Source organism: Eulemur rufifrons, chromosome 2 (assembly GCF_041146395.1).
Source record: "Eulemur rufifrons isolate Redbay chromosome 2, OSU_ERuf_1, whole genome shotgun sequence".
NCBI lineage: Eukaryota > Metazoa > Chordata > Mammalia > Primates > Lemuridae > Eulemur > Eulemur rufifrons.
In genome coordinates, this window is record NC_090984.1 from 69,886,437 (window position 1) to 69,902,264 (window position 15,828).

Consider the following 15,828-nt stretch of genomic DNA (forward strand, 5'->3'; position numbering starts at 1 on the left):
GCGCTATAGAGCCTCCTATTTTACCACTAACTTTGCCGCTGTAGTTATTCAGCAGTAGAAAACTAAAGTCAAAGCCAGTGGAAGCTAGCAAATTCCTCCCCAAACCCTTTCACGAGAAGCACTGAAGGAACGCAGCAGTGTGCCCCGGAAGCGGAAGTGCATCCCCTTCATGAAAGGCTGGACTACACTGAGTGGTGACGTTTCCTCATTGGGCGGAAGGTTCGGTGGCAGTCGTCGGTCTTCCAGCTGGTGGGAGTTGGCGTCGCGGTGCTAGACGCCGGGACCCTAGTTTATATAGTTCGGGAAGCCGGGTTGTGGGGTCGTACCTGTCTGCTGCTCCCAGCTTTCTTGGATTTCCTCCCACGGCGTGAGGCCTCGTCAAGGAATCCCCGGCCCTTTAGGGCCACGGTGTTAGCGGTGCCTTTTGCGGTAAGTGTCTTCTTTTTCCCGCCCCAGATTAGGGGGCGAGAGACTCTAGAGGGAGCCGGCTTCCCTGGCCACCTCACTTCCCTGGCCATTGTCACCGGGACTGAGGTGCTTTGGCCCTCTTTTATCTCGTGTCTTCCATCAGAAGTTTTGTTAAAAGATGCGATGTGACCCTTTTAAGTTGTCTTCACGTTTACCGGAGCCAAATAAGATGTAGGCAGTTGCAGGCCTGACACTTTGTTTTGCTTTCCTGAACAAGAATTTAGATGAGGCTACTTCCCGAAAACCTTTTGGCGTATACCAGATTTTTTCCTCTATGTGTTCACAGTGCTTAACACATGTCCTGTGTGTAGTAGACATTCAATAAATGAATAAGGAACATCAGTTCAATGCCAGTGATGATTTAAAATATACTGATGACTCTGTACCATTTGACACTACTGACAACCCGTTTTTTGAAACTGTCCGCTATTGGCTTTCTTGATAACTATCCTCATCTGATTCTTTAATATGCTTAATTCAACAAAATATTTAATCGTTCTTGGCTGTAGAAGGTACAAAAATGAAGGACATTAACTCTGCCACTGAGAAACTAACCATACAGTGAGAGAAATACACATAAATATACATTATATCAAGATGAGTAATGAGAAACATTAGTTAGGGATAAAGAGCCATAGAGAGCTATGGGAACACAGATAAGCGTTAATGTGCTCCTTAGGAGATTTGTGATCTGAGGAAGTTGCTATCCAGTCTAGCCTCGGTTTCCTCATCTACCTAGTAGGCTTATTATGAAGATGAAAGGAGATTAGGTAACATGTTTGGTACAGAGCCCAGAATGCAGCAATGGTGGTGCCAAAGGGGAGGGAAACATTTCCCTCAAAGCCCTTTCCCTCAATTTTTTGATATGGTCAATTAATATTTTCTCGCTTAATATAGAGTGCTATGCAAAATCATCTCAAGCCCTCCTTCCAAACCGCTTGCTCCTCTGACCCCCATCTTGCTGTTTGATATAATTGAACATAACCTTCTGTGCAAAATTAATGCAGAGGAGTCTGATGGTGTATGATGCATAATTTATCTTCTGGAGTTAAGAAAGGAGCCTTGTCTGCGTTAAACTGTGGTGTAATTGATTGATTTGGAGTTAGAATTTTTCTCATGCTGGGACAATTTTTGGAGCACATAGTAGGTGTTTAATGAATGAATAACTAAATGAATATAAGTAGCAATTCTATCTTAATCTCTAGTCTATTGATTAATAGTGCTCTAATTCTCCCAAGAAGCACTTTGGAAAATAATTTTACCCTTGACTTAAAAAATAATACTTTTAGTCATCACCAAAAACTTGGAAATTACAAAAAGGTATAAATAAGAAAATAAAAATTTAACTAGTTATTCATCATCCAGTGATTACAAATGTTATTTTTAATAATGTATTAATGGATGTATTAAAATATAATTATTATAGTTTACCTAAAGTATACAAATTAAAGGTTTTTAGTATATTTACAGAGTTGTGCAACTATCACCATCATCAATTTTGGAACATTTTGATTACCCTGTGAAGAAACCCCATGCCCATTAATAATCACTCCCCATTTTACTCCATCTCCTGAGCCCTAAGCGACTATTAATCCACTTTTATGTCTTTATAGATTTACCTAGTCTGAAGATTTCATATAAATGGAATCATAATATGTGGTCTTTTGTGACTGGCTTCTTTCAGTTAGCGTAATGCTTTCAAGATTCATCCCTGTTGTAGCATATGTTCAGTACTTCATTTCTTTTTATTGCCTAGTGCTGTCCCATTGTATGGATATACCACATTTTACTTATCCATTTGCCAGTGAGGGGTATTTGGGTTGTTTCTACTCTTTGGCCATTATGAATAATGCTGCTGTGACCATTCATGTATACTTTTTTTTTTTTTTTTTTGAGACAGGGTCTCACTCTGTTGCCCTGACTAGAGTGCAGTGGCATCATCATAGCTCACTGCAACCTCAAACTACTGGCTCAAGCGATCCTCCCACTTCAGCCTCCCAGAGTGCTGGGATTACAGTCATTAGCCATGCCCAGTCATGTACAAGTTTTTGTTTGGATGTGTGCCTTCCTTTCTATTGGATATACACCTAGGAGTGGAATTGCTGGGTCATACAGTAACTCTATGTTTAACATTTTGTGGATTTGCCAAACTTGTTTTCCAAAGGGCTGCACCATTTACATTCCCACCAGTGGTGTATGAGGATTCTGGTTTCTCTACATCCTTGCCAACATTTTTTATTGTCTTTTTGATTATAGGTATCCTAGTGGGTATTAGGTGATATCTCATTATAGTTTTGATTTACAATTCTCTGATTTCTAATGTTATTTTTTTGATATTTGTTTTTAGACTGTGTTTAACAAAATATGGATTAGACAATATATGCAGTTTCGTAATCTTTTGGATTTAAGCCTGTTTTATCATTAGCAAGCATATTTCACAAAAGAATTTTCCTAATTTCTGCTCCCCCCTATAGTCTCCCCCAAAACCATAATTCTTGTGAAAACTTGCCTAAATTAATATACCTTGAAAATAAAATCTATATGAAATATAGATCAAATTATTATTTTTTGCTACCAGGGGATAGGAGTGGGTAGGATTAGGGGAATTATATTTTTTACCTAAAATATTTCTATAATGTTTGAATTTTTACAATGAACGTGTATCCTCTCATAATCACAAAACATAAAGGTGGATTATTTCCTTGGGGGACTAAGTAGATTAAGGATGAAAAACAAGTGCTAAATGTGAAAATCATAATTAACATCATAAATTTAGTCATTCAAGTATAATAATTTTATCAGATACAATATCTATAGGCCATTCTGTTAACTAAATTTACTTTTATGTGGCCCTAGACTTTGAACACATATGCTATGCAGAATTTTTAAAATATATATATTTAGTATTATAGTCAGGGAAGCAAATATTGATTATGAGCTTTTGACTAGTATCTAAAAAGGTATACAGTTGTCCCTCAGTACTCTCTGAGGGTACTGGTTCTAGAAGACCTGTCATAAATACCAAAATCTGTGGATACTCAAGTCCCTGCATATAACCTATGTACATCCTCCTGGATACTTTAAAGCATCTCTTGATTATTTACAGTGCTTAATACAATATGTGAATAGTTGTTATACTATATTGTTATACTCTATATACTATGTAAATAGTTGTTATACTGTATTGTTTAGCAAATAATGACAAGAAAAAGTCTGTACATGTTCAATACAGATGCAGTTTTTTTTTCCAGAATATTTTGATCTGTGATTGGTTCAATCCACAGTTGTGGAACCCACCGATACAGAGGGCCAACTGTACTATGTAGAAGTGATTTTTCTAAGGATATTTGCTAAAAGTAATGTATTTGTATGTTTAGTTCTTAGGTCTAATTGATTAAAAAAGTTAGTCATTGACAAAGACTTAGAAGAACTTTTTGTAGGGATTTTGTTATAATAGGATTTGACATCTCTAATCATTAGAGTTTGTTTATATAATCTCAGATCAGGGAAAGTACTGGCAGGAATACTTATAATTGTTTATGTAGAGAAGGGTGGCTCTTTGGACGCTGCAGCTGCCACTGAATAAAAACCAGCTAATTGGCACTAAATGTTAAAGATTCCAGGACTGTTTCCAGGATGATGGGACGGGCATTTAGTAGGGTTGTTCAGAAAATTTCCAGCTTACTTACATTCTAGATAATATAGAGAGAGCTGGTTAGTATCATTCAAGAAAGAAAGGAAGTTAATAGTTAATATGCTAGGAAATTGCCGGCAGTTTTTTACATATTGTCTCATTTAATCCTCACGATAGCCCTTCAGGGTAATGGTATTATCTCCATTTTGCAGGTGAGGAAAGTGAGGCTCAGAGAGATTAAGTAACTTACCCAAAGTAACACAGCCACTATGTAACAGAGCTGGGATTTGAATCCAAGTCTGTCAGACTTCAAAGCCCATGCTCTTTCCAGTACTTCACACTGCAGCAGGTAAGTATGATACTTGGCCCTGTGCTTGCCTTACTTAGGGCACCCTCAACTTGAACCTGTTTCCATTACTCATTATTCAACTCCTGGTCACACTCCAATTAGAAGAACCTATGACTTGGGCCAAGATTGGTCCTTGTATGTACTGTACTGTACTGCGGTGTTACTTATCAGTTCTTTCTGGGCATTGCAATTACTCTTCCACAAAGAGCAATGTGCATCTTTGCTTTCAAGATATGATTTCTTCTATTATCGTATAGCAGCAAAATTTGTCCCTGGAGCCAGGCACATTGACTTATGGCTGTAATCCCAGCATTTTGGGAGGCTGAGATGGGAGAATCACTTGAGACCAGGAGTTGGAGATCATCCTGGGCAACACAGTGAGACCCCGTCTCTACAAAAAGTTAAAAAATTAGCTGGCCATGATAGTGCATACCTGGAGTCCCAGCTACTTGGAAGGCTGAGGTCAGAGGATTGCTTAAGCCCAGGAGTTGGAAGTTACAGGTTGCTATGATCATGCCACTGCACTCCAGTTTTGGCGATAGAGCCAGACCCTGTCTCAAAAAAAAGAAAAAAAAATTTGTCCCAGCTGACGTATTCAACCCTATCATTTAAAGTATCATTTATACTCTAGGACTTAAGGCTGGGTAGCCAAAGGACTGTGGGAAGTCATTTTGCTCTTTTGGTAGAGAGTGGCTGTTCCGTTCCTAAACCTGCTTATATAATAAAATTGTTGTGAGGGTGGAATGAGATAATAGATGTTAAACTATTGGAAGTACTGTGTCATAATCCCTTACCTTTCTGGAAACCCCGTATAAATAGAGATTTTTTGTGTGTGTGAAATTCTAGCATATGCAGATTTATTTCTGTAAATCTTTTTAGTTAGCCAAGAGAATTTTGAGTGAGTGTGCTTGAATTGTAGATTAATTTGAGATTTAGGGGTTAGCTATTAACACAAAAAAACTGTTTTGCATTTTAGTGTACATATTATAACAAGGTAAAGTTAATTTTTAAGTCTTGGAAATGTATGGTAGGGAAATTCTGGAAAGCTATAATAAGTATTGGCAAATGAATATATTAAATGTACAATATCAGTTACCCAGGTCATTGATTGTCTTTTGGTTCATCATATTATCTTCATTGGCTTATTTTAGTGGCCTTTAACAGATATTTATAAGACTTTTCATGACTTTGGTTACCTGGTCTTGCATTTTCCCTATGGTCTTTTTTTTTTTTTTTTTTTTTTTTTTTTTTTTTTTTGTTGAGACAGAGTCTCACTTTGTTGCCCAGGCTAGAGTGAGTGCCGTGGCGTCAGCTTAGCTCACAGCAACCTCAGACTCCTCGGCTTAAGCGATCCTACTGCCTCAGCCTCCCGAGTAGCTGGGACTACAGGCATGCGCCACTATGCCCGGCTAATTTTTTCTATATAGATTTTTAGTTGTCCATATAATCTCTTTCCATTTTTAGTAGAGACGGGGTCTCGCTCAGGCTGGTCTCGAACTCCTGACCTTGAGCAATCCACCCGCCTCGGCCTCCCAGAGTGCTAGGATTACAGGCGTGAGCCACCGCGCCCGGCCTCCCTATGGTCTTAAATATAACATTTCATTCATTCATAAAGTTCAATTTTATTAAAGGTTTACTGTGTAAGACTGAGGATAGATAAAGCAGTGAGCACACAGGAGAGAGCAAAAGAGACAAAAATCCCTGCCTTCATGCAGCTTACTTTTCAATAGGGAGATTGTAGATTACAAATAAATATTTCATGTGTCAATTGATAATAGAACAATTGAAAAAATAAAAGGGAGAGGGTTTGCATTTTTAAATGAGGCCTCTTTGAGAAATGGCATCTGGACAATGATCTGAAGGAGTTTAGGGAGAGAGCTATGTTGTCAACTAGGGGAAGAGCATGCTGGCTAATACTAAGGTACTGAGCTGGAGATGAGTAGCAGCAACAGCAAGGTCAGTAGCACAGGGGTGTGTGTGTGTGTGTGTGTGTGTATGTATGTGTGTGTGCCCGTGCTTGCGCATGCACGTTTATGTATTTGGGGGTGCCTTGCGGTCCATTCTGAGGACTTTACCTCTGTGTGCAATAGGAAGTCACTGAAATTTTAAGCAGAATTCTAGCAGTTTTCAGAAACACATCCTTGGAAATTGCAGAGGAAACACTGTTAATTAAAAGGTATCATTAGGTGTTCTTGTTCTTCTGCTAAAGTGCAGGTTTTTATTTAAGGCAAAAATATTTTAAAATACACTGCCAATAAGTACACATATAAGGAAAAGTGTATTGGAAAGCCTCATAGAAGTTTATTTTTTAATTTAATTTATTTAAAAGAACCAGTTAACCTGGGAAGTTAGATTTATTTATAGCTCTTTAAAATGAAGGATGATCTGTTTATGACATGATCACTAGAAAAGTTAATTGTGGTGTCATAAATAGGGTTATATCACTCGTGGTAGCACAGTGGTAAAGGAGATGAACTGAAACATCTGAATCTCATGTCTTACATAAATAATATTAACTTAAGTATTAATAATTATTTAGTATAATGGGTATGGGATAAGAAATAATAAGTCCAGGATCTTTTCCACGAAGTAATTGCTCTTTCAGGTTAAGTAACCATGTAATTGTAAAAAAAACTTATGGTAAGCACAGTTTTTTGATTTTATCAAGTGTTGGTAGTAATTTTTTTTAAGTTCTGAATTACAAATTTTACTTGAGTGGAAGCGTAGTGTTTAATGTATAGCTCAACCTGGGATGTCTCTTTGCCAGTGATAAGTCCTAGAATGCATTTTTCCTTCCTGACTCTTTTGACTCCCCTCATCTCTCTACTCTTTCTCTGTTGGATGAGTCAGTTATTTTGTATCCTTTTTCCCTTATTTTTAATCTCCTGTGTACTCTATAGATGGGATCTAGTCTGGATAATTTTGGTTGACTGAATTGGTAGATTAGCTTAGAAGGGTTACCAAAAAAGTTGTTTTGAACAATTAACTTTTCTGCCAGTATTACTTATATTGGACAATTGGTATTTCTTTAAACCTAGTTTTCAGAGCTGTTTGAAACTTATATTTCCTTCTAACTATGTAGCCCTCTGTCCTGATCAGAATGTCTCATTTACTGTCCCTCAGATAGTGTTCAGTAATCTGTAAGTACAGTGCACATGGAAGGCGTGAGTATGTTCCGGGGTTTTCCATGTTGCCGTTTCTTATGCCATTTCATCTTCCTCAAATTCCCTTTTGTCCTTTTCTCCACTTATCCAAATTCTACCCATATTTCAGGACCAAATTCATATTCGATCGTTCCAATATAGTTTATTCTGTCTACCTTTTCTTCTTTGTATTTTTGTAGATTAATCATTGGCAGTTAACCATAACCTGCCATTGCTAACTTTGAAGTATCTCTTTTACCATTATTAGTGGGTTCTCCAGAGAAACAGAACCAATAGGGTGTGTGTATAAGTGTGTGTGCGTGTGTGTGAGAGAGAGAGAGAAAGAGAGATATTTATTACAAGGAATTGGCTCAGGCAATTATGGAGGCTCACAAGTCCCAAATCTGCAGGATGACTTGGCAAGCTGGAGATGCAGTGGTGTAGATCCTGCTGGGATCCAAAGGCCTGAGAACTAGGAGAGTCAATGGTATAGTTCCTGTGTGAAGGCTAGCAGACTTGAGACCCAGAAAGAACCAATGTTTCAGTTTGAAGACAAGAAAAAGCTGATGTCCCAGTTCCTAGACAGCCAGGCAGGAAGAATTCTTTCTTAGTATTTATTTTGCCGTTCATTCGTGTGCCTTGTCTTACCAGCTAATAGATAAGCCTCTTGAGGTCAGGGACTACTAATTGTATTTGCTTGTTTACCATCCACGAATCCTTGTATCCTTACATGTTTATCTGTATACTGTGTAGAGCTGGAAAGTGTTTTTGCGGTTATCTTTAGAGTTGAGGGATCAGGAACAGCTTTAAAATGGGAGAAGTAGTAATATACCTTTTTCCTTGGTGGTTAGAAAAATAAAATGAAGTAATGTATGTGGAATCACTTAGCACAGTGCCTGTCATATAGTTAATATAGTTAATGGCTCAACAGTTGCTTTTCTTTGTATTAGAAAAGTGATTTATTAATTAAAACCTTTTCTTTTTTGCTTATGAGCAAAAATCAAAATAGTTTGCAGAGTCCTTTAATGTGGTAAATTAGGCAATATTCCCAGAGATTTCACCTTTTTAAAAATCTTTCTTTTCATTTGAAAGGTACATGATACATCATTTGTTATTCACATTGGTAAGTAGTGTACCAAAAAGAGAACGCATTTAATTTGAGATCATGTCATTATTTCCTCAAAGGATATTATTTGACATGTTAATTTTAGCTGGTTCATATACAGGATTCCAGTTAGGTGTTCAAACCTCATGGGCATCATAACCAAGTGGCAGTTTTATCTTTTGGATATGACTATTGAAGCACAGGTTGAGGCAATAGAAGCTGGTATTACTATATCTAACCACTAGAGTACTTTAATTTTACTCTTCTTTAGAAGTCTTCAGTCATGGGAAATGAAATTGATTGTTCTCAAACATTTTCATTTAATTTTTTTCCCTTTCTAGAGTTCCTTATAAGCACATCTTAAAGCCTTCAAGATGGTTCTAGCAGACCTTGGAAGAAAAATAACATCAGCATTACGCTCATTGAGCAATGCCACCATTATCAATGAAGAGGTATGTAAAATATTATATGAGGCTGACTATGCCTCTAATCTCAACACTTTGGGAGGCCAAGGCAGGTGGATTGCTTGAGGCCAAGAGTTCGAGACCAGCCTGGGCAATATGGCAAGACTTCGTCTCTACAAAAAAATGAAAAAATTAACCAGCATGTTGGCACTCTTCTGCAGTTCCAGCTGCTTGGGAGGCTGAAGCAGGGGGATCGCTTGAGCCCAGTAATTCAAGGCTGCATTGAGCTATGATCATGGCACTATACTCCAGCCTGGGCAACAAAACAAGACCCTGTCTCAAAAAAAAATTTGTGCAATATGTGTGATTATGTATCATCACTGGCATTGGGGAGATGGATTACTAGTAATCCCTGTGTTTATTTTGGTGTAGATTTAATACTTATAGATAAAAACCTAAAGCCGTATACAATAAGTAGTGTTTTTTATTGAGAAATCAACTATCATACTATTACCTCAACTTTCTATAAAGAATTCTCCAAAAAAACCCAAAAAACAAAAATGACCTGAGCTTACATGTAAAGATACCTATATTTTAACTTTTGAAAATGGCTTAAATTTGGAAATGTACTTTTGTTTTTCTCTTGACATAAACCTAAAACTTGACTGTCTTGTTTCTTTCTTCTTGGCTAGGCATGTGCTTATCTGACCTTTTCTCTGTGACTTTTACTTAGCATTCTTCTTGTAAGGCTAGCATTTTATCTTGGCTACTTTGATTCATTTTCATTGAAATCCTTGTTTAGTTTTGGGGATTTTTGTAAGCTGACTCTTTATATCATATCTGAAATACTCTTCTTGTTGGCTATATTGTTTTAAGTTTAAGCTATTTCTTTCTCCCATTTTTTTTTCCCCACACATTTGTCTTTTTTTTTTTTTTTTTTGAGACAGAGTCTCACTCTGTTGCCCAGGCTAGAGTGAGTGCCGTGGCGTTAGCCTAGCTCACAGCAACCTCAAACTCCTGAGCTCAAGCGATCCTCCTGTCTCAGCCTCCCGAGTAGCTGGGACTATAGGCATGCACCACCATGCCCGGCTAATTTTTTCTATATATATTTTTAGCTGTCCATATAATTTCTTTCTATTTTTAGTAGAGATGGGGTCTCGCTCTTGCTCAGGCTGGTCTCGAACTCCTGAGCTCAAACAATCCGCCCACCTCGGCCTCCCAGAGTGCTAGGATTACAGGCGTGAGCCACCACGCCCGGCCCCCACACATTTGTCTTAATGGCTTGTTAATTGAAAAAGATGATTATAGTTCACAAGTATATTTTATGTTTTGTATTAACAATGGAAAAAGTACTGAATTTAGTATTAGAAGATGTTGTTTAGAGTCCCACTTTAGCTAATTAGTAGCTGTGTGATATAAATTTGGGCAAATCAACCACAGATTCATTAATGTATAAATGGGAAAATAGCATTTGCCTTATAAAATGGCTTAAGGATCAAATGAACTTTCTAACTTGGAGGTTGGAAAAAAAATTATAATATAGAATCTGATCTCAACGCTTTAATAAGCTGACAGAATTAAATAATTTTGAGACCTTCTTAGAGATCACCTAGCCTAGCCTCTTATTTAGTGGAAACAGAAAATCAATTTCATGTGTTTATTTATTGGAAGAACCAGGATTAGAATCCTTTTTTCTAATTCCTCACCCAGTGCTTTTTCTAATAATTCTTATTAAATGATAAATCATAACTTAAACCGTTGTTTACTCTTGTAATTCAGCATAAATAAAACAACTTTCCAAACAGTTTTCCCTGTTGTGTAGCCCTTATGTTCTTTGTGTTTATAGTTGAGAAAAAGGAAACCAGTGGAGAAGTGCTTTGGTGAGAAGTAGAGTAACCTCTGATGCTTGAAATTGTTGCTTCTCTGTTTTTGATACTGTAGTGCTAGCGAATTAACAAGAAGGACTCCCTCTAATGAAAGATCAGTTCCAGTTTTATAAGACACTTTTACTGAGGGATAGAGAAAACTGATAAGCCTCTCTGTAGGGCGTATGAAGTCAGCTGAAGGAGAGAATTCATTTAAGAAGTATTTGAGGTCCTAGATTTTTGAAGACATTTTTGCTGGCACAAGAAATATAACAGTGAACAAAAATAGACCACAATTCCTTCCCTCATGGTGCTTACATTGTAGTTTGTAAGCATTTACATACTTGAGTAGCTAAAGCCTCATCTTTTCGTAGGACTTTGTAATCTATTACTTTTAGCCATAGTGCCTTGCACTTCAACAAACATGTAATGATAGTTATTAGTAGAGGATAGCTTCCTTTCCAATTTTATTCCTCTGTTCTGAGTAGAAATGGTAAGACTGGGTAATTTTCTTCTGTCAGCATTTTCCTATATGGTTGTCCAGTTAAGAAAAGCAAATATTGTTACTATATACCATTATGTATTAATATCAGCAATAGGAGCTCTTCAGTGACGTAGAAAACATCAATGGCAACATTGATTGTATAGTAATTTTTTTTGGATTGAATATCGTGTTTATTATTTAATATAGAAATAAAATTATAATAATTAATACTTGTTTATATAAAATTAAATGAGATGTCTTATTTTGACAAAATGACTGGATACTTACTTAGATTATCTCACCAAAGCTAACTGCAAAGCTCCCCCCCCAAATAATGTAGTATTATTTTATCTTTACTAATCTATGGTAGTATATGATAATTGATCAACCATTGTTTTTCTGTCATTGAAATGATACACTGGGTGCTTTAAATTTTTGTTTATTTATTTTCAGGTATTAAATGCTATGCTAAAAGAAGTATGTACAGCATTATTGGAAGCAGATGTTAATATTAAACTAGTGAAGCAACTAAGAGAAAATGTTAAGTAAGTTAAATTAATCAGGTAATAAACATGCAAAACTAAGCTTAATTTACTGGGTTGAGGAGCTAACCAGAAAATTTGCTATATCCTGAATCATTTCTACACTACAGTACTGGAAAAGTATGGAACTCGTATGTTGGAATATTGTGTGTTTAGTATATTGCCATAATGATGGTTCAAAGAATAAACTACATTGGCTTTCATTTAATTATGGATTTTTTTTTTTTTTTTTAATTATGGATTTTTTTTTCTATTTTACTAGTCCTTTATTTGGATGGATTCAATTATATACTGTGTACTATTTTAATATAAAAGTCTTTTAACAATTCAGATTAGTGCCATTTTATTGTCTTCAGTCTTAAGATGATATTAATCAGCCTCCTCATTATTAGAGAATTGTATTCTCTTTTATTCTCCTTCTCTGTCCATATTTGAATGAAGAAGTAATGTGTGTGGTGTTAGTTATTGTATTCATTGGAAGAGACAGTGACTGGGCAGGACACATAGAACAATACAGGTACCTCAGTTGAATCCTAGCCCTTATCATGGTCAAGACATTTCTCCTTTTTGTACTGTTAAACTGGGAATAAGTATAGGACTACTAGCATTTAAGCATTTACAACTAGAGAAAGTAGTCCTGTTTTCTATTAGTTGTAAAGATGTATAAAATATATAAGCTGCAAGAAGAATAAATAAGGCCGGGCGCGGTGGCCCACGCCTGTAATCCTAGCACTGTGGGAGGCCGAGGCGGGTGGATCGCTCGAGGTCAGGAGTTCGAGACCAGCCTGAGCAGGAGTGAGACTCTGTCTCTACTAAAAATAGAAAGAAATTAGCAGGACAACTAAAAATATATAGAAAAAATTAGCTGGGCATGGTTGTACATGCCTGTAGTCCCAGCTACTTGGGAGGCTGAGGCAGAAGGATTGCTTGAGCCCAGGAGTTTGAGGTTGCTATGAGTTAGGCTGATGCCATGGCACTCTAGCCTGGGCAACAGAGCGAGACTCTGTCTCCAAAAAAAAAGAAAAATAAATAAAACTAGTACTTTGCAGTGATATTAGGACAAATTAATATTTATACTTTCAAAATAAAAGCCTTGAAAAACTAACCAGTCTTGCATCTGATATTTAATGGTAAAATTTTTTGTGGTATAGTCTCATGAATCTGTAATAATTATGTGCTTGTTAGAATTGGAAGACTATTATTATGAATGATAGCATATTCTTACATTCTTTGGAGCATAAACTTCTTTTTTAGAATGTCTTAACTGACCTATCTCCTCCTTACCCCAATCACTACCGTCATGAAGGTCTGCTATTGATCTTGAAGAGATGGCATCTGGTCTTAACAAAAGAAAAATGATTCAACATGCCGTGTTTAAAGAACTTGTGAAGGTAAAAGAATATCAGGATTGTACTGTGGTTCTTTAGATTCGATGGATAAAAATACGCTAGTACTACAAACAAATATTTCAGAATCCTTTAAAATGTATTTTTATGGAATAATCATTATATTAAAATATTAATTAAAGGATTATTAAATTTTCTAAAGTGGCCTATTTTTATTACAGACTTACTGAGTATAGAATTCTGAGTACAGATATGAAGGCTAGTACTATTCCTGCAAAAAGTGCCAGAGCCAAGATGCATAGAGTAAAACTTCATTACAGATTAATTGATGCAAGGGCCTCTCTGAGATTTTCTTCTTTTAATACCAAGTATTACCTAGTGATGGTCCTACTTTTGTTCAGGAAAGTCACACTTGACTTTCTTGTACAAAATTATTCTTTTCTACACTGTCCACTGTGTAAAGAATTCCCTGTGAAAAGACCAAATATTCCAGCTTTTGCCTAGATTATGCGCAGGTTTGAATTAGTGAAGTTTTATTTTCAAGGGGTAAATATAGCCTGTTGCCCTGCCTCACCTTAGAACTGTTACTACTGATGCGGTCGTGCAAATTGTAGTGAAAATCTATCTTAAAGCTTTAAAAAATATATATGGGTCCAGTGGTAGGAATAAAAAAAAGCTGTTAAAAAATTTTTTTGAGAGCAATGGATACCTGTTAGTGGTCTGCAATTATTTTTTCCCACATTGTATGAATATTTTCATTTACTCTTTTGAAAAAAGAAATTCAGACATAAAAGAGATTGGAGCATTTTTCCAGTTCATACTTTTCAGTTTGCAGTTGAGAAAAGTGAAATAGCTAGTTAGTGGCAGACTGAGATCTGATCTCCAAACTCCTTGTTTAGGATTCCTCAGATTATTTCCAGATTGCTTTTTGTCTAGCACCCGAGGTCAGCACAGGATGAGTGGATATTTTTATTGTTAGGGGTTGGTATCTTTAGGCAATTCTGGAACATCAAGTGCTTCATTAAGAAACATTTATTGGCTGCTCGAGGTGGATCATGCTTGTAATCCCAGCACTTTGGGAAGCTGAGGCAGGAGGGTCGCTTGAGGCCAGAAGTTCAAGACTACTCTGGGCACCATAGAGAGATCCCTGTCTCTACAAACAATAAAAAAAAATTAGCTAGGTATGGGTGCACACCTATAGTTCTAGATACTTGGGAGGCTGAGGTGGAAGGATCCCTTGAGTCCAGGAGTTCAAGGTTACAGTGAGCTGTGATTGTGCTCTGCTGTGTGGCTTTCCTTGAAATTCAAGCAGATGTAAGACTGGCCCTTATACTCAGAAGCTTAAGGTCTAGAGCACTGGAACAAAGCAAGGGCAAAATTATTTTCATAATAATAGTAAGACACTATTTGCCTTTATTACTGTGTTGATATTTGTACTAATAGTACAAATGTAATAGTGAATCAATAGTGAATGCATGAATCAAGGCAGTGGCACCAAACTGTATTAGTAATCACTGTATTCTTTACTATTACACACTTGTAGTAAAAAAAAAAAAAAAAAATGCCAGTTGCACTTAAGAGTGTCCTTGATGCAGCAGTAGAAATTATTAATTATATTAAATCTTGATGCTTGAGTACACACGTCTTTTAAGATTCTGTGTAATGAAATGGGAAGTATGCAGAAGAATTTTCATGGTTGTCTTGAGAAAAGAACGTGTGTGATTGATTGCAAGCTGAGCTAGCTGCTGCTTTCATAAAGCACCACTTTTACATGAACGAACTACAGATTTATAATCTGTGATTATTCAGACTTAAGCATTTGGCAGACATTTTTTTCCAAAGTAAGTGAAACGAGCCTATCACTTTAAGGAAAATAACTGACAGTATTGTGGCAAGTGATAAAATTTGAGCTTTCAAGTATAAACTTTCTGATGAGGGTCAGTGTTGATATTAACGAATAAAGTTTTTTTGATGTATAGTGAAATGTGTCAATAATGGGAGATCTGCATAATTCAGTGAACCATTAGTTTTAAATAACTAATGAATATTACAAGATCATGCTCCAGTATAAGTAAGATCCCTTCAAACTACAAGATAGGATCACAGATTTTAATGTAACAGGGTATGAAAGTTTATGTGGTTTCAGATTCTACATTGCAGCTAACCTTTACAAATGACCATGATTATAAAGGAGTCCTGAGACAAAAAAGTTGAAAACTGCTATTATAGAGGGTGGAAAGAAGATAGATTTATAAAATAATAATTCACTAAAGCATGTATATTCCAAATAATGAGTCCATAAAGGGCTGAGAGATTCTACCATGAGATGTAGAGATGGAGGTGAACGTAGGGCAGCGTCAGTATACTGAAAGGATCTTAGGAAGAAGGAGAGTGAGTTTATGTTTCAGGTAAAATTTGCCCATTTCAGAAGTTTGCCTAAGGGTAAGCCTATGCCTGGGAAAGGTAGAAGAAAATGTTTTCCTTTCTT

At 36.5% G+C, this 15,828-nt stretch overlaps 1 protein-coding gene across 4 annotated transcripts in view; it reads left to right on the forward strand.

Annotated features, from left to right (window-relative positions):
• The first annotated feature begins 207 nt into the window (after window positions 1–207).
• Window positions 208–15,828, forward strand: part of SRP54 (signal recognition particle 54) — a 41,170-nt gene continuing 25,549 nt past the window's right edge. For 2 of the 4 annotated variants that reach the window (XM_069486512.1, XM_069486538.1), the window contains exons 1-4: window positions 208–429; window positions 9,041–9,151; window positions 11,906–11,997; window positions 13,301–13,385. In XM_069486512.1, the coding sequence (XP_069342613.1) occupies window positions 9,074–9,151; window positions 11,906–11,997; window positions 13,301–13,385 (255 nt within the window). In that variant the 5' untranslated portion in view covers window positions 208–429; window positions 9,041–9,073. Of the gene's footprint in view, window positions 430–4,314; window positions 4,452–9,040; window positions 9,152–11,905; window positions 11,998–13,300; window positions 13,386–15,828 lie in introns of all 4 variants that reach the window. The other 2 variants (XM_069486522.1, XM_069486531.1) reach the window with 2 other exon arrangements.